General features: G+C 49.6%; 1 protein-coding gene across 1 annotated transcript in view; it reads right to left on the reverse strand.

The window, feature by feature from the left end:
- Positions 1 to 485: 485 nt before the first annotated feature.
- LOC129650983 (liprin-alpha-1-like) overlaps positions 486 to 24,772 on the reverse strand; it is a 30,006-nt gene continuing 5,719 nt past the window's right edge. Inside the window, 13 exon segments of the mRNA XM_055579732.1 lie at positions 486 to 776; positions 888 to 928; positions 931 to 968; positions 2,242 to 2,269; positions 4,074 to 4,124; positions 9,572 to 9,765; positions 10,615 to 10,766; positions 12,648 to 12,677; positions 14,929 to 15,160; positions 16,989 to 17,212; positions 18,947 to 19,030; positions 19,373 to 19,447; positions 20,255 to 20,389. Coding sequence (XP_055435707.1) covers positions 486 to 776; positions 888 to 928; positions 931 to 968; positions 2,242 to 2,269; positions 4,074 to 4,124; positions 9,572 to 9,765; positions 10,615 to 10,766; positions 12,648 to 12,677; positions 14,929 to 15,160; positions 16,989 to 17,212; positions 18,947 to 19,030; positions 19,373 to 19,447; positions 20,255 to 20,389 — 1,575 coding nt within the window.

Consider the following 24,772-nt stretch of genomic DNA (forward strand, 5'->3'; position numbering starts at 1 on the left):
TAATTTTTCTAACTAGGAGGACCCTCTTACAGGACTTTCAAGGTCTTCCCACGTGGAGGAAACTTGGATGAGCACGATACGACTTGGTGTGACCTGGCGGATGTACGGACTCTTAAACCCTGAGAGCCCAGGGTCTACAGCTCCTGAAAAGGAATCTGCTGAAGAGGACAGGCCTGACAAGTCAAATGAGGGAAAAACAATGCAGCCTGGGGGCTAAGCCTTTTCTCTTTCACTTTCTTGACATTTATATTTACATTTCTTTTAATACATTTTCAAAAACTTCCTTTTTTTTTTTTTTTTTTTACAATTTTCACGTTTGCAGAAGTCCCTTTTTCATGTTTTCAAAAGCTCCCATTTCTCTATTACACTGCCGCTGCAGCCCATCTGTTACAAAGATGATCTGTCTGAAGTATTGAATCATCTATCTTAACAACACAACTGCCGCAAATGAAAAGCTGTCATGGTTTTGAATGCTAGAACCTTATTTAAGCTGGAACAGTGGACATCTGTATAGAGAACCCCGGAAGCGACACAAACGGGGCGCGAACTCTCCCTACGGAAGGAGGGAGGTGCACCGTTCTGGATGTGGGAGGGGCGGAGGGGCCGGTCAGGGACATGATCTCCTGGATCGCCAGCCGCAGCTTCAGCAGGTGCAGCGGGTTGCTGATGCCGATCTCACGCTGGATCTCCATGTCCAACAGGGCAGGCATGATGACCGCCGCTCTTCACGTTGGCTCACAAGCAGCCACGTACCAGGCTGGCATCCCGACTCAGAACTGGGACGGGAGACAGGAGGCAAGAGGTTATGCATGGCTGTGGAGGGACTGACACACGGGGCCCAGGACGGGGGTGCGGGTGCGGGTGGGGGTGGGGGGGCGCATACACACCTCCAGCCAGACCACAACAGTTGGCCCGTCCCACTGTGCGAAGGCACGCCTTGTCTCCAGGCTTCCTCCAGCAACTCATGCCTACAAGTAACGAAACATTCAAAATTCAAGAATCACTACTACACACGGGTATAAAACAAGTTAACCTAAGTATTTATTCTCTTTATAAATTTGCAAAAGTGAAATAGTCTGCATCCCATCATTTTCCTTTAATCTTCTAAGCCATCTACTTAATGAGAGTTCAGACATATTACAAAGAACCCTGAGTCATGAAATGCTGAATGAGTCCCCGCAATTCCTTATAGAATCACATCCTTCCCGATGAAAGAGTTATTGCCAACCTTAAAGGATTCAGAAGTCTGCACATCCAAGGGAGGAGGGTAGTCAAGGAAAAACATCCACTCTTCCCTTTCTAAACAGGGAGGACAGATACATAGAAGAAGAAACCACACCGGGGTCTGAGCAGAGGAACCTGTCCCTGAGAGAGCTTCAGGGATGCACAGCATTTCACAACAGACACACAAACAGCAGCGCAGACTTTCAACACAGAGCACTCTAACACAGCAAGCAAGGAGAGAGGTGGATGGGGGCTGTTTCTATCCTACACTGCTGTTCAGCTAATTAGCTATGTGCTAAATTAAGATACTGGTCATTCTTTTTTGACTAGGCCCCTGCGTGGCTTGTGGGACCCTAGTTCTCAACCAGGGATCAAACCCCAGGCCCCATGCAGTGGAAGTGCAGAGTCCTAGCTATTGGACTGCTAGGGAATTCCCTAAAGATACACAGTGGCTTTTCAATACACTCAAATGGCATTAGACTTTACTTAAGATTGTGAAGTCTATGTATGGTTAAAGCTCGAAATGGTTCACATCAAATTTCAAGTAACTGTTCCTTTAAGTCAACCTTAAGTTTCCTAGAATAGTAAATATTCTGTTTTCTAGGAATAATTATACCAGAAAACACAACAGGTATCTTAATAGCTCAAGAAGTGAAAGTGAAAGTGAATTCACTCAGTCCTGCCCAACTTTTTGCAACCCCATGGACTGTAGCCTAGCAGGCTCCTCCACCCATGGAATTTTCCAGGCAAGAGTACTAGAGTGGGTTAGTTACCATTTCCTTCTCCAGGGGATCTTGGATCTCCCAGGGATCAAACCCAGGTTTGCCACATCGGTGAAGGCAGATGCTTTACCGTCTGAGCTACCAGGGAAGCCCCTTAATAGCTCAGGGAGAGTTTTTAAAAAAGGCAAACTTTTTAAATTCCCATATCCCAGGGGAACAAGGCATGTATCACGTGCCTGGAGTTTGCGTCCCAACCACAACCACCATCCAGAAGCAAATGGAAGACTCGCTTGGCTTCTGCTGGGGTTTATTTCCTTCCTCGGCTATAGGATATTGCATCACTCTGCTGTCACCGGCTCACTCTCAGCTGAAACCTAGCTTTACAGAGACAGCTTCAGAGACGAGCCTGGGGGGCTACCTGCTCTGTGGAACGCTGTGATGACCCTGCTCGGGCCACCCTGCGGGGCTACTTAGCTCAGACCTCCTCTGCCCCCTCGAGGGTCAAATTTGAGACCCCGAGTACAATTCGTTAAAACACTTGCTTAGCAGTCAACTGACGTGGCATGCTTCCTTGCCTTAAAGTTAGAGTCACAGGAGAAAGACATTCGGAAATACCGTGAATTCTATGGGGAACAGACACGCCCGAGAGAAAGCCACACCATCTGTGGATGACAACGGGCACTTTAAAGCAGGACATGAGCACCATGGTCAAGCTGTCTTTCCTAACAAGATGGCTGTGTGAGCTTCTTCCTATCAAATGCTACACACGTGGCACCACCCAGACAACAGGTGTGGCCTTGTTTTCAGAGACTGACCGTCCACACAGCCCAGCACCTCCTACGAGGGTTCGCTGGGCTCCCCTTCACCAACACCATGCCCCACTCCTGCAGCGGTGCTCAGCTCAGAGCCTGGAGCTGGGGACGAGCCCCACGGGGAGGCTTCAGGACACACACAGCTCAGCACACCTGCTGACTCGGCTTCCCCTGGAGCTGGCGCGTGACAGTGTCCACCAAGGGGAAGAGGAAAGACAGCATTTAGAGCAGGAGGTACGTGATGCCTGAGGGGAGTCCCCGCACGCCCGGGACACTGCGATGACCAACAGGGATGCGGACGGTCCCGCGGCCTCGGCCTCCCTTCCTCACGGAGCGTGTCCAGCACCTGGTGAGCCCGCAGTGCTCTCCCTGCGAGTTTCCACACAACGTGAAAATCTGAGATTCACCAACCCTCAAAAATGCTCTGAAAGTGGATACATTGGCTGTGTACATTTAGCAATTAAAAGAATAACTTTGAGACAAATTGGGCTTAATAGAAAGAAAATAGTTTTGAGAAACAAACTGATTCTCACATCTATAATGCCAAAAATGTTAAACTATATTCAAGTGATTTTTTTTCTGGAATACTAAAACATTTTTTCACGTTTTATAGATAAGGCATTTTCCCTGAGTCAATGTTGTCTCTGGTTGACTGACAGAACTAAGATTATCCTCTGTGGTCAGAAAATCTTCGTACTTTGAATTGTTCCCTATGAAGCCACCAGAACCTCCTAGAGTTTGCCACGTGTAGCAACAGAGCAAAGAACAACCCACTTGTGCATGTGCGCACACACACACAGAGTTAGACATCCACCTTAACACCAGATCCAGAGAAACCTGCCTACCAGAAGACACACACACGCACACACACACCCCTAGACACAGGCACCAAATCCACTGGGATTCCTTTAAAATTATCCTACCATCACTTTCAAGAGGCACAGGGCTCCTGAAACTGACGACGAGGCGCACAGGCTCCTTACTTGCGGGCGTCCCTCAGGTCCCCGTGGCTGGCCGTGCACAGCACCCCGTCTGCAGCCGGTCCAGCCGAAGGGACCGCAGAGAGGTGGGGGTCGAGGTTTCACATTTGATGGTGGTCTTGTCATCTCGTACCTCTTCCCGTAAAGCTGGCAGCTGAGGGAATGAGGTAAGTGTAAAACTGGGTAACAATAGACTGTGTCGAATATGTGAATCTGGAGCTCTGTGAATCTGGAGGTCTCAGGAGAGACTGGCAGCTAGCTGGTCACGTGGAGTAGCTGTCCCCATGATGGCGTTTCTGTCATCGAATGTGCCGGTGCTGCTCTAGTGTGACCACCCCGCCCCCCCAGGTGGCAGGGACCCCCACGTGACAGCCCCCAGGCTCGCTCTCTCCGCCTCATCCACCCTCTAAAAGTTTCCCCAGACCCTCAGTAGGAGTGGGCGCTGCTGCGGGTGTGAGTGTGAGTGTCCTTGTGCCCCATGTGACGTTCCACGACTACCCGCAGTCTGTGTTTGCACGCTTCCTCCCGCACTCTTGGGACCAGGAAGCGTGGTGGGAACGCAGAGGCTGGATTCTGCTACAGTCAGGACTTACTCCTGCTGAGTTTCGGGGTGAGCACAGGCTGGCCTGGTCCCGCAAGAGCATGGAGGCGACACCCTAGGACTGGAGGGTCAGCGGGTCTCCGGAGGTCAGCCCGGGAGAGCCCTCAGCAGCAGAGAACATGACCTTGGCACCTGGCTGCCGCCGGAGTAGTCAGAGCACGGCCCGAGTCTCCCTCGCGTCCATGCACACGGGTGTCCCTCCCACAGCAGCAGTGCTGCTGGCCACGCCCTGCGTGCACGTTCTCAGAGGGCACAGGGCCCAGAGCATCAGGGTTCACGAGGCTGCCCTGCCCTGGGCCTCTCCGTCCGGAGGCCAGTGTTTAACACTGAAGTGCACCAGCATTTGGGGGTCGGCCGCTGCTGAGGGGCCACCGTCCCTTGCAGGTGCTGCTCTGGGTGGTCCTCTGGTGGGTCCAGCCCGGGAGCCCAGCCCTGCTCCAGCCGCTCTGAGAGCACGAGGCTGTCTGCTCTGTCCTGTTCACGGCTCAGCTGGAAAGCTGGATTGAGTTGTAAGTTTTTTTACCAGCAGCTTTTAGCTATATGTCAGAATAAAGTCAGCCACAGAGTTCTCTCCTTGATCTGCTTGGTCCTTCGTGTTTCTCTGGATTCTCAAAGCAGCTGAAGCCCAGAATGGGGTGGGGGTGGGGTGTCTGAAGGGGCAGGGGCTCCGGCACCAGCCGCCGTCCCTGGACTGACTCGTCTGTTTGTTTCCAGTTTACCTGCACTAATTCTGCAGGCGATTATACAGCGTCCAGAATACGACAAAGACTACATTTTGAACTCAATGCAATCTTTAATCTGTTAATACTTGTTATATGGACCCTAAGATATTTTATTACAGAGTTTTTAATTAGTGAAAAATTCATGAATACCACAGAGAAAATATTTTAAAATTTAATGTTTCTTATATTTATGTAAACTTATGACTTCATTTATATACTTACTTTTTCTTGTATATCCGGGCTATGAATCTCCTTTCAGATCAGTTCATGTTCTGATACCTGATTTTAGTCTTTCAAATGAATGTACTGTAATGCTTGTCTGTATAAATCCTATGAACAAATATAGGGCTTTTGTAAATGATGCATTTATTGTAATTATTCTTGTTTAATTTTTAAATGTTAAACCATGAGAGAAGGGGTTTTACTGCGATTGTAAAATCATCATGACGCGGTGTGCATTATCCTTCCAGAATGTAACCAAGCTGTCCAACAATCACTCTGAAATGAGCGAACTTAATTTCAACCAATTGTTGTATTTTAACGACTGACTTAAACTGTACTTTTTTTTCTAGGAAGACATGCTTTTTGTCTGCAGTGTGAAGCGATTTAAAAGTACTGGGTGTTAAATGTGAGCTTCTAATGAAATTTGGGCTGAAAGGATGACTAGAAGACGACTATGAAAATCTCTCCTGTAACCTAGTCTCTGTGGACCTGGATCCCTCGCCTCCAGTGAGACTCTTCGAGGACCAACCGCGGTGCCCTGCACCCGCTGCGGAGCCATCGAGCTGAACACTGAGGGCGCCACATCCCAGACAGACAGACAGCAGAGTGCAGCTCTGACAAAGGCCTTATTTTTCTTACGTAAATCATCTTTTTACATCTGTTTGTAAACATGTTTAAAGAATGGGCCTAGGGGTACATTTTTAGATTTTGATGACATAGCCATTTTGGATAGCTTAAGTAGCAAAGGTAACTTTTACTTTTTCGGCAGCACATTAAAAAAGCTAGTAAGAGATGCGTTCAGATGATGCTGCCTTATGCAGCTGATATCTCGGTAGACAGAGACAGCATGTCTCTCTACATGTGGGTTCTGCCTTTAATTTCCTTGTACAATTCATTGTTACCATTCTGTTTTTCTATTAATCTTTTGTGATCTTCCTGAATATGTGACAAAGTGTGTCCAGTCTACTTTTGAACTATTTTTATCACAGTATTATTTATTGCTTTCTTTCAATAAAGTCAGAGCTTCCCTGGTGGCTCAGAGGATGAAGCGTCTGCCTGCAATGCCGGAGACCCGTGTTCGGTCCCTGGGTTGGGAAGATCCCCTAAAGAAGGAAATGGCAACCCACTCCAGCATTCTTGTCTGGAGAATCCCATGGACAGAAGAGCCTGGCGGGCTACAGTCCACGGGGTGGCAAAGAGTCGGACACGACTGAGCGACTTCACTGCACTCACTGCTTCAATAAAGTACTGGAGCAAAATTTCCCGCTGCCAATAGAGAGTGCCGAGGGTAAGCTGTACTCTCAATGAGAACAGACCAGAGCTGGTAATGGGAGCCCGTGTCATCACACGGACATTCTGTTAAGAGAAACGGATGGATACAATGGAAAGGCTAGAAGGCGGAAGTATAGGTGTCCCCAAAGGACGACCGACTAGGTGTTCGTACCCTTGGCTCCGGAGACAAGAGGCTTCATCACTTCAGCATCTGTGGGGACAGGGCCCCTCTGCTGCTGAGGCGTGGGCAGCGGGCCGAGGGTGGGAACAAAGTGCAGGTGTCAAGGCTCACCGTGGATCCCAGGGCGGGGTGGCCGAGGGCAACCCTGACGCGGACCCGAATGATGCACTAGGGAGTGTGCGTGTGCATGCTTGTGTGGGGGAGCTTTTTATGTTATTTTAGTCAACAGTCTTTATTATTCATATATCCATAGAAACAAGAATGTAGCAAAGGGAGGTGGGAGGGAGATTCAAGAGGGAGGGGATATATGTACACCTATGGCTAATTCATGTTGATGTATGGCAGAAATCAAATCGATATTGCACAGCAATTATGCTTCAGAAAAAAAGAACATAGCAAGGTGGTCAGGAAAGTATGAAAAAACATTTCTCATATTTATAATCACAACTCTGTGTACATCTGGGAGCAGGCTGCCCACCATCATCACACCTCCCGCCAGCATCAGACGTTTGCCCCCAGCATCAGGCCCTAGTCCAGGATCAGGACCTCCCCCAGCATCAGGCCTTAGTCCAGCATCAGGCCCTCCTCCAGCATCAGGCCCTAGTCCAGCATCAGACCTTCCCCCAGCATCAGACCCTAGTCCCGCATCAGGCCCTCCCCCAATATCAGGCCCTAGTCCAGCATCAGGCACTCCCCCAGCATCAGGCCCTTCCCCAGCATCAGGCGTGGCAGCCCCACTTGTCTGACACTCCTGAGCACACTTAGGCAGCCCCAGAGCAGCAGGACGATAGCTCTTGCAGGAGGTGCATCTTTAGGAATCACCTGCGGAACAACAGTAGCAGCTGGGGCCTGTTTCAGGCCAAGGAGAGGCAAAGAAGAGGCACTTGTGCCGGAAGCAGCGGTGGGTGTGGGCACGTTTCAAAGCTCTGCTTCCTCCCCGAGGGGGCTTTGCTCTCCAGCTCTCTCACGTGGTCACTCGAGGGCCCCAGGGCTGTGTCCTTCCAGATTCACGGTCTCCTCGATATCTCAAGCCCAAGTCCTGAGTTGAGTCCCGGTCTGGTGTGGCAGAGGGCTGGGAACACAGAAGCTCAAGGGCTGAAAGGATCCCAGGGGAACAGTCGGGCCCCAGCGGGTGGCAGAGCAGGGGATGAGGGTGGCCGCCCACAGAGGGCCCCGCAGCAGCACTGGAAGGAGAGCAGGGATGCCTTAGCTCACTCGGGGACGTTGCCCGGCCTCAGCGCCCAGATGTTACCACCAGCAGCTCTGGGGACTCAGAAAGCTCACTCGGGCCGTGTGAGTGGGCTCTGCTGACCATGGCCTCGGTTTTCATTCCAGTTCCATTCCGGTTCCAACTGTCCCTCCAAGGGCTCCTCTTCCGAAGGGCGCATTTTCTTGATGTGGGTGAACGCATCCCTGCTTGTTTCTGTCAGCACTGTTGTCAGTCATCGTGTGTTTTCCTCTTTACAATCTGTGCTTGCTGCTCTTCTAACTTAGGAGCAGCCCTTATTTTCTGCATTTCCTAGTTGTCAGCGTTCACTGGGGCTTTCCAGGTGGTTCTAGTGGTAAAGATCCTGCCTGCCACTGCAAGAGATAACAAGAGATGGGGTTTGATTCCCCTGGAGGAGGGCATGGCAACCCACTCGTCTTCTTGCCTGGAGAATCCCATAGACAGAGGAGCTAGTGGGCTACAGTCCCTGGGGTCACAGAGAGTCAGACACGACTGAAGCAGTTCAGCACACACTCAGGTTTTAGTTCAGTCGCTCAGTTGTGTCCGACTCTTTGCCACTCCGTGGACTGCAACACTCCAGGCTTTCCTGTAATTTACTATCTCCTGGAGTTTGCTCAAACTCATGTCCATCGAATCAGTGATGCCATAGAACCATCTCATTCCTGTTGCATCCACCAGAGAGGTGGCTGGGGCTCGGCAAAGTGCATGGTCACACTGCATGGGTGTGAACCTGCCCTCACCACTCCCTAACCGCATGACCATCACTGTCTCCTCCTCTGTAAATAGGGAGGTGGCAGCACCTGTTTGGTAAGGGGCACACACAGCATCTGGTATATAATCAATGCACCATCCATCTCAGCGTTATATTTATTAATAATAAGGATAGCATTTAATAATCTGCTTTTTCTCTCTTCTCACTTAACTGTGCTCCAGACCATATCTGTTTTACTTACCCCTATACATCCCACACCCAGCACAAACAAGACACTCAACAAATCTCTGGCTGAAGAGGCAGGAACATACCCTGTCCTTCAGGAGATGAAGCCGAGTGAGATGGGGGCCTGATAACACTGTGTGATGAGGAGACGCCAGGAGGACCTGTGTGGCTGTGGGATGGAGTAGGGGGCATGGGCAGAACCCATGATGAGCTCCTGGGGATGGGGAAAGTGGCAGGAAGAAGAGGGTGCTGTTCCTTGTGGGGTGTCCACAGATTTTACCTCACCCCTCACTGATGAGCCCTTAGGCCGTTTCCAAACACTTGTCACTGTTCTGCAGGAAACACTCATTGCCCAGCTCCTACTCAATCCATTTCGTAGAGTATGTTTCTAGCACTGCAGTATAAACATCTGCAATATTCATTCCGTGCTCTGTTCATCCACCCATCTGGCTAGCCATCTGTTCATCCATCCGTCCACTCACTAATCCATCCATCCTTTAACTCTTAATTCTTCCATCCATCCACACATCCATTCATCAACTGATCCAATCATCTCGGACCCTAAAGAAGACAGACGCCTCCTCTGCTCCTCCCAGGAGGACACCCAGCGTGAGTGACAGGAGCCTCGTGGGGACAGTGGGGGAGACACAGAAGAGACACGCATGCAGACCCTCCTCCCTCTGAACGGTGAGGCACCCACCTGGTCCTAGCGCCTCCTTGCCGGGGTGTCCAGGCCGGCCCTTCTCCTTCTTGCCAAACAAACGACCGATGGAGGACTTGATGCCCTTCTTCTTTGGGGCTTTCTGCAGTGAGTCCTGGCTGCTGCTGGGGTTGCCCCCGGGGCTGTCTTGAGAGCCTGTCGAGCTTTGGGGAGAGAAAACAACCTTTAACCGGTGCCCTTGTGCAAACACACACCCCTCCACAAGACCTACTGATAGAACTGGCCACCCAGCAACACCCGTGCCTCAACCTCACAGCAGACAGTGGAGTCTGCTTCACCAGCCACACTCCACACGAGCAATGCAGGCTTCCGGCCACAAACAACGGCCCTGGGAAGCTGAGATTCTCTGCCTGGAGCTCTCCCCTGAGGAGGGCTTCACTCCAGACGAGCTGGTGCAGAGGGCCCTCCAACCCTCCCTCAGGGTCGCTGCTTGCAGGTGACGACCCTCCCAGAGAAGGCGAGCTCCCCTGCTCTGGGCAGTTCCCCCCGCCTCTCACAGGGTGACCATCCCCGGCCGTGGCAGGAGAGTGACGGTCACCGTGCGCAGGGCTGCAGGTCAGGTGACCACATGTGCCCTCCATCGAGTGCTGCCTGGCTCACGACGGGAGCTCAGCAGGTGGGGGTCTGAATGAGGACAGGGTCAGTCACAGGAGGTGACAGACAGTCTCCTGAGAGGAGACCCCTGAGAAAAAGGGAGGGACCCTCAAGAACAAATCCGAGAGGCACGGAGCCATAACCATCAGGAACGCGTCCCAGACTGGGCAGACCTCTAGCAAGAGCAGGAAGAAATCTCCCACAGGAGTCAACACATAGAGACGGATGTTTTTTAAAATCACTGAGGTCACTGAACTCTTCTACCCCGGCACCTGAAGTTCACCACTAAACACAGGCACCGAATCCAGTGGGATTCCTTTACAATCATCCTTGCAACTCTTTGAAGACAAGAGGCGCAGGGCTCCCGAGACTAACGACGAGGCGCACAGGCCCCTTACTTGCGGGCGTCCCTGATGTCCTCGTAGCTGGCTCTGTGCTGTGACCCCCTGTCCAGCCGGTCTAGCCGAAGGAACCGCAGCAAGGAGGGGGTCGAGGCTTCACATTTGATGGCGGTCTTGTCATCTTGTACCTCTTCTGGTATAGGTGGCAGCTGAGGGAGTGAGGTAAGTGTAAAACTGGCTAACGATAGACTGTGTCAAAAAAGGCAATCACACAGGCTTTACATTATAACCAGAAACTTATTTGAAAACATATTAGCGATGCTATCCGCCAAGTACAAAAAAATGTGTTGTTCTAGCTTAATGCCATCTTAAAGGACTGTCTTGTTCAAGAGAAGCAGGGCCATGGGGCAGCGAGAGCACCCTACTGAGTGCAGAGATCCTGGCCAGGAGCCTCCCTGCAGCCAGGCTCCGCCCTCCTTTGCATCCAGAGACCAGATGGCCCCGACAGGCAGGACAGCGGAGCCACGCCAGCACTGTGAACCCTGCATGGCATGAACTGCCCTGATGAAAGGACTGTGTTCATCGCCAGATGCTGCTCAGGAGCACTACTAGCAAGAGTAAGAAACCTCTCAGCAAAGCCGTCCAGACCTTTCTGTTTGAAGGAGAAAAGGAAACAGCTTGTACCACCACCCAAAATCATGTTTAGTGATGATGCAGGTTACTGAACCCATGACAGCAAGTGAAGTACAGAAAAGGTACCTAACCCCTCCATGCGAACACCATGTGTCTGGCTTGTATTTCTCAGTAACATACAGACTGGGGGCTACACACTGAAGTACTTGCAGTTTGAGTGTAGTTCGCTCACTGTGGTTTACATAAAGTAAACTGCTGCTGCTAAGTCACTTCAGTCGTGTCCGACTCTGTGTGACCCCATAGACGGCAGCCCACCAGGCTCCCCCGTCCCTGGGATTCTCCAGGCAAGAACACTGGAGTGGGTTGCCATTTCCTTCTGCAATGCATGAAAGTGAAAAGTGAAAGTGAAATCGCTCAGTCGTGTCCGGCTCGTAGCGACCCCATGGACTGCAGCCTACCAGGCTCCTCCGTCCTAGGTCTTCACTAAGAACTGATTGGTTTCAACCTAGAGGGGTGGGATGGGGAGGGAGATGGGAGGGAGGTTCAAAAGGGAAGGGATGTATCTGTACCTATGGATGGTTCATGTTGAGGTTTGACAGAAAAGAACAAAGTTCTGTAAAGCAATTACCCTTCAATTAAAAAATAAACTAATTAAAAAAAATGATCTCGCCTGGACTCCCAGCTTTTCCGCTGGTCCTGGGTCTGAAGACAGGAAAGACAGTGGTGGCAACAGTGTGGGGAACAGATTAACCCCTTCGGGGTCCAGACAGGTCTCACTTATACAGTTGCTACTGGGTGTGCGAGCCTGGGCACGGTGCCCGGCCTCTCGAAGCCTCAGTGTCCATGTCTGCTGAATGGGGATAACAGCAGCCTGGACCTCACCTGGGTGTCTGCGGGATTACATGACAGACTCGGAAAGCATTTGACACGGTGCCTGGCGCACAGAGTCACCTGCACACTGCTACCCACCATCATTAAATTGGCTTCCTCCAAATCTAACATCTATGGCTCTGAGTCAGTCATTTGTTTTTAAAAAACTCTAAGCGGAGATTCCATGGTAGTCCAGACATTAGGACTTGGCATTTTCACTGTCGGGACACCAGTCTGATCCCTGGTTGGGGAATTAAGATCCCATAAGCTGTGCAGCATGGCCAAAAAAATAAGTAAAGAAAATTTTAAAAATAATAAATAATACTATATCTACTATAAATAAGCATGAGATGATTAGAAGGCAAACAAGTGGGATATAGGCAAACTGTTACAATGGTCCCAACGAATGACCTATTTCCAACAGAACCATCAACATATTTTAAGTGGTGGGTGGGTTTCATTACTTCCATTAAAATGTCAATTCTTCACCAGTACATAACCACACAGTGTTCATTCACGTAAAATGATAAGGACTCTCTAATACTTCACAGAGAAACAAAGGCATGCTAAATTACTAAATAGTTTACCTTTCAACAATGCTTCCTTAAATCACTAGGCTGATAGATGCATGCAAAGAAAGGAAGAGAAACCAGATTTATTGTGACTTTGAAACTAAAACTTCAAGAATCAGCATAGACAAACACAGTATAGCAAAAATGATGGCAAACATAGAAGTGAGATGACGATTTAGAGAACGTGTAACTGGAAACAGAACATTTTTTTTGACCACAGAAATTAAATAAGCTATTCAAGATTTACTAAACACTATAAATTATTACTCAGGAAGATACAATTCTATTACAACATCATGATTTATTAAAGCACAGCATTCTCTACAATAAAGGGCCTTAACAGTTGTCTCTTCTCAGCCAAACTTCTCTATACGTTAGTTTCTCTTAATAAAAAAGATGTTATACTTTAAAATAGTGATTTAACTGATGAGGAAGTTACCATAATACCTATTTTAACACTGAACAAATCTAACCACCTATTGGATATTAATGTAAAATGCTTACCTAGAATTTGATTTAAAATTTCTCAAAATAAATTGATTAAAGCAGGTGCCCTGTGAAAATATGTAAGAATGGAAGCTAGCATAATAGCAGGTGCAGTCTTTACATTTTATTCACCAGAGAAGATAGTTTTTTAAAGAGTCTAGTAGAGACATTAACTGTGCAAAAGCTGATGAGATTTATAGTCTTAAATACAAGCACCAACATAGAAAGGATATTGTGTCAAAAGTCCATTAATTCTACACTTAAGAAGATCATTTCTATAGGTAAGGATAATCTCATTTATGAATTACACGATATGTAGTTGAGGATCCATCTACATTACGCTTCTAAGTACATAGTGATAGGCTAATTCAAACTTACTGCTCTGGGGGAAAAACACCATTTAATGAGACATGAAGACAAAGCACAAACCCGACTAAGCACACCCACAGCATTGCTATGACCAGAGCAGGTGGGAGGACGGGGAAGGGGAGATGGATGGGTAAACTACAGCCTCGGGGGCGAGGGGGGGCAGTGGTGGGAAGCTGCGCTCTGAATTGACAACCACTAAGCAGACAACAGGATGAGCCAGGAAATCAAAACCAATGATGAAAGCAGACGCACCGTCAGAGAACTCCAACAACAGGACAAAATATACACAACTGTTCTTTTACAAATACTCGGAAGGAAATCAAGCATGAAACCACAGAGAAATCGTCAAAGAATTTTAAATATCAACGAATTAGCCAATGATGCAAATTAGAAAAACAGTGTCTCCAAAGACCACACAATGGACTAGTTACCACTTCACATGCCGCTACAATGATTCACACTTAATTTAATGATATGCTGACTAACAATGCAGCTAACATGAAGTGGGTGGAACACCAAAAAAGGGACAATACAAGTGCAATGACAAAGCAGAGTGTTGTGAACCTGATTTCATGGGTAAACAGCGATGCACTCACAAAACCTAAGCAAGCAGGGAAGAAAGCTGGGACACGTGCTTCAGAGCTGCACACTCTGTCACCAAAAGCCCTAGGTCGTCATCCCGTTTTCAGACTCGGAAGAGTGAAGAAGCCCGACCTCTTCCCTGGGGCCCTGGGGCACGGGCTTTTAACCTGGTTTCACACGCAGAGCTGGCCTGAGCGCACGGCCAGGCCCATCAGCAAGCAGACCAGTTTAGATTCCTGGTTTGGTTCCCGCCGCACGCCCTGCACCCTGCAGCCAGGCATCCCCAGTGGGAAATGTGCTGCCCGGTTTCCACACGCCGTGAGAGCTGCCTACGGTTACTCTCACGAAGCGGTCTGCTCCCTGAGAACAGCAACTTCCTGCAGCTGCTGTGCCCAGCACAGGCCAGGCCCAGCGTTACAGAGGCAGGCTCTGGCTGAGTTCATGATGACGTGCTAAGCCGGTGGTCCAAATATCAAGACTAATTTGTCGCTGTGCGATTATGGAATGATCTTGCTCAGTTGTGTCCAACTCTTGGCGACCCCATGGACAGTGGCCTACCAGGCTCCGTGGTCCATGGGATTTTCCAGGCAAGGATACTGGAGTGGGCTGCCATTTCCTTCTCCAGGGGATCTTCCCAACCCAGGGATCATACCCGGGTCTCCTGCATTGCAGACAGATGCTTTACCGTCTGAGCCACTAGGGAAGCCCGATGAAAGACTAGGCAGTTTTAAAAATCTTAGACCTCTGAGCGTAGCAAATGTACCTGATTTTCTTCTGGGTAAAAAGAGAAAAAACAAACAAAGAAAAGAAAAATAGTGTGCTCGGGGAGGGACGCGGCATGGAGGAGGCCGACACATACCAGAGTCATGATGCCCTGCTTGTCTACCTTCCGTGCAGGGCTGTGCCGCCTCCTTCGGGGCTTGGAGCGCCCTCTGATGCGCGTGCAGGAGCCGGCATGCGAGGAGGCGGGATTCAGGTTGAGGGAATTCAAGGATTTCAAACGACGAAGGTTGCTTGAGCTCCCCTTGCCCACCCTGCTCTCAATCCCCTTGGCCCGCTGCTCTGTGTTCTCCTTCTTTTCTTGGATCAACCTAAAATAGAATAAAATCATCACCTGCCTTTGTCAGCAGAGGAATGTGTCTGGACAACAAATTTGGGCTTGCATTCTGTGTCACGATTAGCAAATTCCAGGAACAGTTGCTCAATTAACATCTCAGCAAAAAGGTTCAACTCTCCCTCTTTGGAATATTCTCAAACTTAGAATAACTTATCATTGAGTCTTACAAAGTGGCCCCCGATCATTCACGTTTGATTTGACTTATTTACTCTATCTAACATTCTGATGGGGTCTGGGTGGTGACTCTCTCTGTGTCAGAAGACACCTGAATTGACAACCTTTACCTTCCCTGCTCTCAGGGCAGAGATGCACGTCAGTGCTTCAGGTCTTTTCCATTGGGAATCGGGAACTCTGTATAACCAAAACAGCGATTCACGAGTAAGCTGGAGTTTCTAATCACGAGTCTCCAGACCAGATGAAGGGTTGAGTTGATCTTTTAATTTTTTTTTAAGGTTGTATATGTACAAACGCATCACTTGATGAAGTTCTCCACCAGCTTTGTGTGAGTTTCTGGATTCATGTCAATGTGCTGCATTAACCTAGAATTCACAGTTACTGCTCTTCTCCCCTAATGTGTCGTGGATGATTTTATATACAGGTTAAATACATGATTATGCAAATAAAATGGTTTTCAAATTAAAATACAAGATCCTTACAGGTAGTAAACTCTTCAGTTTCACTTCTACTTATACATCTTGAAAGTTTTTCACTGTTGACAAGCTGATAGACAGAATTTACCTTTTACATCAAGTCAACTTGTTGCATAAGAAAAAATCACTTTTACCTGACCACTTGCTGTAAAAACAAAAATATTAATATATAACCGTTCCAAATTTCCTATGGGGATGGGGAAAGACAGTCTTTCTGAGCTTGTCTGTGGCTCAAACACGGCCCATAAGGCAGTCTGTCTCGGCATCAAAAGTGCAGGCGGCACCATCTGCGTTTGCTGGCTGTGCCGTTCACCCCTGCCTTTTGCCCGAGCCCCCCGCACTCGACCGGCAGAAACAGGCACCTCGGCCAGGGCTGACGGGACGAGAACAATCTGAGCAGCAGCTCTGCCAGGTCCTGTGCAGGGTCACCGGCCTGCGGCCACTCTGAACGTGGACTCGGGACGGGAGGCACAGGTGCGCGGGTGTGGCACCAGGCAGGCCTCAGGGCCCCCAGCCACCCCGCTGCACCCAGACCCAAGGCCCCCTGCTCACCACAAGGCAGGCCTTTGGGTTCTATCCTGTTTTGTAAACTGTTAGAACTGCCAAGACTGTGTCTAAAGAAAACATTTTAAATATATTGATGAGATGAGAAAAACTCAAACACATGTCCTGAGAGTAACATACAGTAACATATCACTATCTTACAACAAGCCAATCTTCACACTGTATTAAGTTAAAAAGGAAATGCAGATCTGAGTGGGAATTTGCCAACCCCAGAACCCCAGCTTTTCTGTTCCAGGTTGCTTTTCACCAGAACGTGGGAGGCTCCGAGGGACACACGAGGGCGAACCCTCAGTGCCGGAGGATGCACGGGCCGCAGGAGACACCGCCTCGGCACCTCACCCACCTTGGGGCCCAGAGCCGAGAGGGGGACACCCCACAACACCCGCCCCCGCAGAGTGCCGACACCACACTGTGGACAGAATGCCCTGGCTGACTGAGCTCTATAATCAAGGGCAAGCTCAGAACTGAAACTTCTGGAAGCAGACCTGAAGTCCGTTTTCTTACTAAGGAACACTCAGACTTCTCTAAGCAGAAGACAGCTCCTCAGAGGAACCGAGTTTCTGGGGAGTTGGGCTCAGGCACACCCACCGGATCTCTTCGTTGATCTTGTCCAGCTGCTCCTGAATCAACACGGCCAGAGTCTCGGCATCGGCCTGCCCGCTGGGCGACAGCAGAGAGGCCGAGCTGAAGAGGGTGACCCCGTCACCCTCGCCGTCATACACTCCCTCGTCACTCTCGAATGCCTGGGCCACGTTGGCTAGCACGCTGGCTTGCTGCCCGTGCTCCCGGTCCTGATCCTTCAGGGGCTGCACCTGGGCACGACAGGACCACGTCTCGTCAGCGACATTCTGGGCAGCTCAAGTCTATCAGGAACTGAACACAATTTTACATGGAAGCCCTGACTTTGGGCAAATGGGCCATGCTTATGAGACACTGCCATCTCTTAAGCGAGCAGTACTGAAGAAACGGGCAGGAGGAGAATCCAGTTCCTAGATGGCCTGGTGACACTCAGGTCTTAGTGTGGACAGAAGGCAATCCTATGAGGTTATTCACAAGGGTGGGCTGATGGAGTCAGAGACAAAAACCGAAAATTAAAAAAATACATTCATGCTTCCGTCAGCCAGGCTGAAGGAAAATTAGAAAAAAATCCTTCAGCTCTGCAGCCGCTGGGTCCCCCTCAGCGGTCATCACTGGTCCTAGTTCACCGGGGAGTGCCGTCCTCGCGGGTTCCCAGCCCTCCATTTCCCAGGCTGGTCTGAACACGCACAGACAGGAGCGAGCAGGGGCAGCCAGGGGATGGGAGGGCCAGCCCCCCGCGGCTCTCTTCTCGGGGCACAGGCCCTTGGGCTGTTCTGGGGATGGCCCCTCACACCGCGAGGGTGGCTCTGTCATCTGAGATGCACGGGAGAGTGCCTGCTGGGCCCCGTGCCGCCCTCTCGCTCTCAAACCTCACACCCTTCTCTCCACAAGTCTCCCCCCACTGCCCCACTCTCACCCACGTCCTGCCTTGATTTCCCAGATATGACCTCAAAGCAACCAAGGGGCAGCCTCGAGGTGCTGGCTTGCCGGCTCCCTGTCCCCCGTGGCCAGTACCCGCACCCGCTGTCTTTGTCACGACCCCTCCCCAGGGCTGGGCCACCCCTTTTTGAGCCCATGGAAATAAAACCTGTCACGGCTTCCCCAATAAGGCATCGGCATTCAAATATTTTTAAAGCAAAACAAAAATTGACTTTGAATTGGCTTAGTCATAAACAGCATCCCAATCGCAACAGCCTCTGAATAGCAGTTCTGAAAGTAAGGAAGTGCACCCCCGATCAGGAGACCTTGTCCTCTCTGCCTAAGCAGGGAGGGAGCCTCACTGCAGGTCTCAGGATGGGAGTCAGAACCACAGCCCCCCGGGAGCCCGCGTGTGAGGCTCTGCAGTCAGGCCCAAGAACACAGGTATGGTGGGGACAGTACTGACACTTGAGGCTGGACCTGGGATCCCCACTCCATTTCCTGAATGGTCTGCATCACTGTGTGGCCAACCCTTCTGGGAAACCTCTCTCAGGACTCTCTGATGCGAGCCCCCACCATCGCCCTTTCCTGACAGGCCTTCTGTCACAGCAGAACTATGGTTCTCCTCCTGCCTAGGAGCAGCCATCCTACACACACACACCATGTCTGGACCAGCAGTTGGGCATGTGGGACTCCAGCGCCATGTCCGAGGCAAGCACCTCCACAGCTGGGCACCATAGGCCTCAGGCTGTCACCCTTAGGTTTGTCTGAGGGGCACTAGTAAGGTCCAACTGTATCCCGAGCAGCTCCCCGGCCTGGCTGGTCAGAGCAACAAGCAGCCTCTTTGAACGTGGGGACCCCCTGGCCCCTGCCCACCACCTACGGGTGACCACATCTGGCCCTGCTCCCAAGGTTGGGTGCCTGGACCAGCAGACAGGGCTATACACACACACTCGACGGCAGAGACCTGAGCGGCAGAGACAGCAGAACTGGCCCCCGCCCAAGCCACGTCTCTGGCCCGGACGCGGCCTCCCCATCAGCACACGCACCCACAGCAGCTCCTTCTTGTTCTCCTCCAGTTGGGCCTCCATCTGGCGCAGCCTCTCCTTGATGTTACGGTGTCTCTCTTCCACCTGTCGGCCAAGAACAGCGTCAGCTCCGCTCGCAACGACCCTGTCCTGATGACACGCGGGCTGTGACCGCAGGGGTGGCAAGCGGGCTATGCTCTGTGCAGACCACTGGCTCCGGGTTCGCGGGGGGCACGCCCGCTCGCCTGCTCACGCAGCCAGCGCAGCTTCGCGTGTGACACGTGGCTGACGGAGGGTGATGGTGACCGGCTCGTGAGAGGAGACGTGCTCGCCCCCGCCCCGGGCCCCGCACCCGCGGCCGCTGCACAGCCTCCTCAGACTGCCTGTGGCGAGCCAGCGCGGGCAGGGCAGTGGCAAGCACGGGACGCACAAGAGCACACATTCTACCTTCCTAAGCTGGGAGGTCAGTTCCAACAGTTTAGCCTCCTTAGTGACAGAGCTTCCGGAAGACCAAAGTTCAGACTACAAGGCCGACCGGGGACAGACAGCAGAGATGTCAGGGGAGAGAAGAAACCAACCCTTGAGAGGAAGATCACAGGCAGAAGGGTGCCCCCTAGGCGGCTGTTAGTGATCCTGCTCTGGGAGGGTTTGGGAGCACCCGGCACCACCGGCCTCCCGCGAATGGCAGGCCCCTCAGCCGCTCACTGAGCTCTGGGCAACGCTCCGGACAGCCGCACCAGCACAGGCCCACCTCTCCATGCCCAGCCAGTACCCACCAGCAGTGTGGGGCAACACCTTTCCCACCAGAAGGACGGGGTGGCTGGCGGGCTGTGGGGAACATGCCCCCAGCAGCGCCACGGGTCCGGGACGCGGCCTCTCACCCGTGGGCTCCCGGGGACTGCAAGCTGGGAGTGGGGCCCCGGGTCTGCACCGTGCCCCGCTGTGACTTACTCAACAATGTATGAATCAAGACTTAAAACTGTGTTCATTACAGAGCTATTTTGGCCATCTCTTAAACGAGAATGGGATTTTTCTAGCTCTCTATCCTGCTAGGCTTTGAGGTGCTGACTGAACTCTGAGCAGCAGTGACTTGGAGCTGAAGCGTCCTGGGGACACTCAGAACACAGGACAAAACTGGAGGGAAATTAACGGAGGGATGACACGGGAGCCGGGACTGTCTGACACTCAGGGCGTGCTCCCATCTCAGCCGGGCAGCACGCTCCCCGCGGCTGCGCTCCTTTGTGGACTGAGCAGCACGGGGAGGGGCACGGTGGGACAGCATGGAACAGGCCCTCCCCGCGCCAGCCCCGCAAGGACCCAGAGCAGCACCTTGGAGAGCGCGGCCACCCGCTGAGCCAGCTCAGCCTCCCCTTCTGGCAGCGTCTCCGCCCTGGGCAGCGTCTGCTGCAGCTTCTGCTCCTCCAGCTCCAGGTGCTCCTGCAAAGGTCGGTTTTTATCCTCCTCCTACAAAGGGAGAGCAGAGCATCCAAACAGGCCAAGTGGTGTAGCCGCTGCCGTTTTTACTAAGCTGAGACAAAACCTAAATGCACGTGTCTACTGGATTAGTTCTGTTTCGGAAGCTGCGTCACGGGAATTTTTCTCTCTGTTCCTGGGCTTGGTCTCAGTGGGCAGAACACCTCCTGCCAGAGTATTTGCTTTTCCTAAACGTCCCCATGAATAGTATGAAAAGGCAAAATGATAGGATACTGAAAGAGAAACTCCCCAGGTCAGAAGGTGCCCAATATGCTACTAGAGATCAGTGGAGAAATAACTCCAGAAAGAATGAAGGGGTGGAGCCAAAGCCACAAGAATATCCAGCTGTGGATGTGACTGGTGATAGAAGCAAGTTCCGATGCTGTAAAGAGCAATATTGCATAGGAACCTGGAATGTCAGGTCCATGAATCAAGGCAAATTGGAAGTGGTCAAACAAGAGATGGCAAGAGTGAATGTCGACATTCTAGGAATCAGCGAACTGAAAAGGACTGGAATGGGTGAATTTAACTCAGATGACCATTATATCTACTACTGCGGGCAAGAATCCCTCAGAAGAAATGGAGTGGCCATCATGGTCAACAAAAGAGTCCGAAATGCAGTACTTGGATGCAATCTCAAAAACGACAGAATGATTTCTGTTCATTTCCAAGGCAAACCATTCAGTATCACAGTAATCCAAGTCTATGCCCCAACCAGTAACGCTGAAGAAGATGAAGTTGAACGGTTCTATGAAAACCTACAAGACCTTTTAGAACTAACACCCAAAAAAGATGTCCTTTTCATTACAGGGGACTGGAATGCAAAAGTAGGAAGTCAAGAAACACCTGGAGTAACAGGCAAATTTGGCCTTGGAATACGGAATGAAGCAGGGCAAAGACTAATAGAGTTTTGCCAAGAAAATGCACTGGTCATAACAAACACCCTCTTCCAACAACACAGGAGAAGACTCTACACATGGACATCACCAGATGGTCAACACCAAAATCAGACTGATTATATTCTTTGCAGCCAAAGATGAAGAAGCTCTATCCAGTCAGCAAAAACAAGACCAGGAGCTGACTGTGGCTCAGACCATGAACTCCTTATTGCCAAATTCAGACTTAAATTGAAGAAAGTAGGGAAAACCACTAGACCATTCAGGTATGACCTAAATCAAATCCCTTATGATTATACAGTGGAAGTGAGAAATAGATTTAAGGGCCTAGATCTGATAGACAGAGTGCCTGATGAGCTATGGAATGAGGTTCGTGACATTGTACAGGAGACAGGGATCAAGACCATCTCCATGGAAAAGAAATGCAAAAAAGCAAAATGGCTGTCTGGGGAGGCCTTACAAATAGCTGTGAAAAGGAGAGAAGCGAAAAGCAAAGGAGAAAAGGAAAGATATAAACATCTGAATGCAGAGTTCCAAAGAATAGCAAGAAGAGATAAGAAAGCCTTCTTCAGCGATCAATGCAAAGAAATAGAGGAAAACAACAGAATGGGAAAGACTAGAGATCTCTTCAAGAAAATCAGAGATACCAAAGGAACATTGCATACAAAGATGGGCTCGATAAAGGACAGAAATGGTATGGACCTAACAGAAGCAGAAGATATTAAGAAGAGATGACAAGAATACACAGAACTGTACAAAAACGATCTTCATGACCCAGATAATCACGATGGTGTGATCACTGACCTAGAGCTAGACATCCTGGAATGTGAAGTCAAGTGGGCCTGAGAAAGCATCACTACGAACAAAGCTAGTGGAGGTGCTGGAATTCCAGTTGAGCTATTCCAAATCCTGAAAGATGATGCTGTGAAAGTGCTGCACTCAATATGCCAGCAAATTTGGAAAACTCAGCAGTGGCCACAGAACTGGAAAAGGTCAGTTTTCATTCCAATCCCAAAGAAAGGCAATGCCAAAGAAAGCTCAAACTACCGCACAATTGCACTCATCTCACATGCTAGTAAAGTAATGCTTAAAATTCCCTAAGCCAGGCTTCAGCAATATGTGAACCGTGAACTTCCTGATGTTCAAGCTGGTTTTAGAAAAGGCAGAGGAACCAGAGATCAAATTGTCAACATCCGATGGATCATGGGAAAAGCAAGAGAGTTCCAGAAAAACATCTATTTCTGCTCTTTTAACTATGCCAAAGGCTTTGACTGTGTGGATCACAATAAACTGTGGAAAATTCTGAAAGAGATGGGAATACCAGACCACCTGATCTGCCTCTTCAGAAATTTGTATGCAGGTCAGGAAGCAACAGTTAGAACTGGACATGGAACAACAGACTGGTTCCAAATAGGAAAAGGAGTACATCAAGGCTGTATACTGTCACCCTGTTTATTTAACTTATATGCAGAGTACATCATGAGAAACGCTGGACTGGAAGAAACACAAGCTGGAATCAAGATTGCCGGGAGAAATATCAATAACCTCAGATATGCAGATGACACCACCCTTATGGCAGAAAGTGAAGAGGAACTCAAAAGCCTCTTGATGAAGGTGAAAGTGGAGAGTGAAAAAGTTGGCTTAAAGCTCAACATTCAGAAAATGAAGATCATGGCATCTGGTCCCATCACTTCATGGCAGATAGATGGGGAAACAGTGGAAACAGTGTCAGACTTTATTTTTCTGGGCTCCAAAATCACTGCAGATGGTGACTGCAGCCATGAAATTAAAAGACGCTTACTCCTTGGAAGGAAAGTTATGACCAACCTAGATAGCATATTCAAAAGCAGAGACATTACTTTGCCAACAAAGGTCCGTCTAGTCAAGGCTATGGTTTTTCCTGTGGTCATGTATGGATGTGACTTGGACTGTGAAGAAAGCTGAGCGCCAAAGAATTGATGCTTTTGAACTGTGGTGTTGGAGAAGACTCTTGAGAGTCCCTTGGACTGCAAGGAGATCCAACCAGTCCATTCTAAAGGAGATTAGCCCTGGGACTTCTTTGGAAGGAATGATGCTAAAGCTGAAATTCCAGTACTTTGGCCACCTCACGCGGAGAGCTGACTCATTGGAAAAGACTCTGATGCTGGGAGGGACTGGGGGCAAGAGGAGAAGGGGACGACAGAGGATGAGATGGCTGGATGGCATCACTGACTCGATGGACATGAGTCTGAGTGAACTCTGGGAGTTGGTGATGGACAGGGAGGCCTGGCGTGCTGCGATTCATGGGGTCGCAAAGAGTTGGACACGACTGAGCACTGATCTGATCTGATCTGATCTGAAACGTCCACAAAGAAGTCTTTAAAAAAAAAAAAAGTTCTTATATATTAAAGAAGATCAGTTTTCTGTACAAGCATATTCATTCTTATTGACAAGTTAAGGGAATAAGGGTTCAGTACTGACCCTTCTTAAAACATCACCAGAATCATCATTTGAAGGGAACCCTACCGACCGCAGATGGCCACGGGCTTGTAAGCCACAACACGGCTTTCATCTTCTCTGAAATACAGACCTGATCAGAGTGTGCCTGGTGAAATGCCAGTCAACTAATATTTGTGAATGCACGATTATTCTTTTAACAGATCTTCTTACTCTGAAAAACTTTCAATGTAGAACATTTAGATTCTTGTTTGAAAAAGAAAAAAAATTAAGTTATCTATACGCTCGGGTTCCTGAGAGGTTAGCATTTGCTTCTAAGCAGTTTTCTTATGCTTTCTGTGTGGGTATTACTCTATGTACACACATAAACAATATGATATGCTTTAAAACCCTCAGAAAACAACAGCATATGGTACATAGTATTTTCTTATCTGCCTTTTACAGCCATTATTTTGTATATCGTAATGCTCTTAATTAGCATTTCGCATCATAAATTTCAATGGCTTTCTAGGATTTTATTTTTGTGGTGGGGCCAATGATACACTTTGTCACACACACCAGACTGACTCACTTTGTTTTGGAGAAGCCAGATTTGGTTTTCCTGGGTAAGTCCTGATTATCTGAGACCACACGGGAACAGGAGCGAGTAAAGCTCACCAAACCATAGGAAGTACACACCCTAATCAGACTGGAGCTCTAACCCTGCCTTTTGTCACAGAGACCCCAGTTCCCAACAGGCAGCCAGCTGCCCTGAAGTTCCCTGCTGCTCTCTGCTCTTTCAGGAAAAATGCTAACAAGCCAACAGATTCAAGTCAAGTAAAACAAAAGAGTCAGGAGTGGAATTCCACAAAATGGTTAAACCAAATCCCAAACCATTCAAACCTGTAAGTTGCAGTCACCCTCAGTTTTTAAACATTGTATTTCTTTTCAGTACAGTTGATTTATCATGATGTACATCCACACTTTCGAGCACAGTATTTTCAGGTCATAAGAACTTTACACTGGGACTTGATTTCCAACATGGGAGTCACATGAAAAGGTC

Source organism: Bubalus kerabau, chromosome 4, assembly GCF_029407905.1.
Source record: "Bubalus kerabau isolate K-KA32 ecotype Philippines breed swamp buffalo chromosome 4, PCC_UOA_SB_1v2, whole genome shotgun sequence".
Classification (NCBI taxonomy): domain Eukaryota; kingdom Metazoa; phylum Chordata; class Mammalia; order Artiodactyla; family Bovidae; genus Bubalus; species Bubalus kerabau.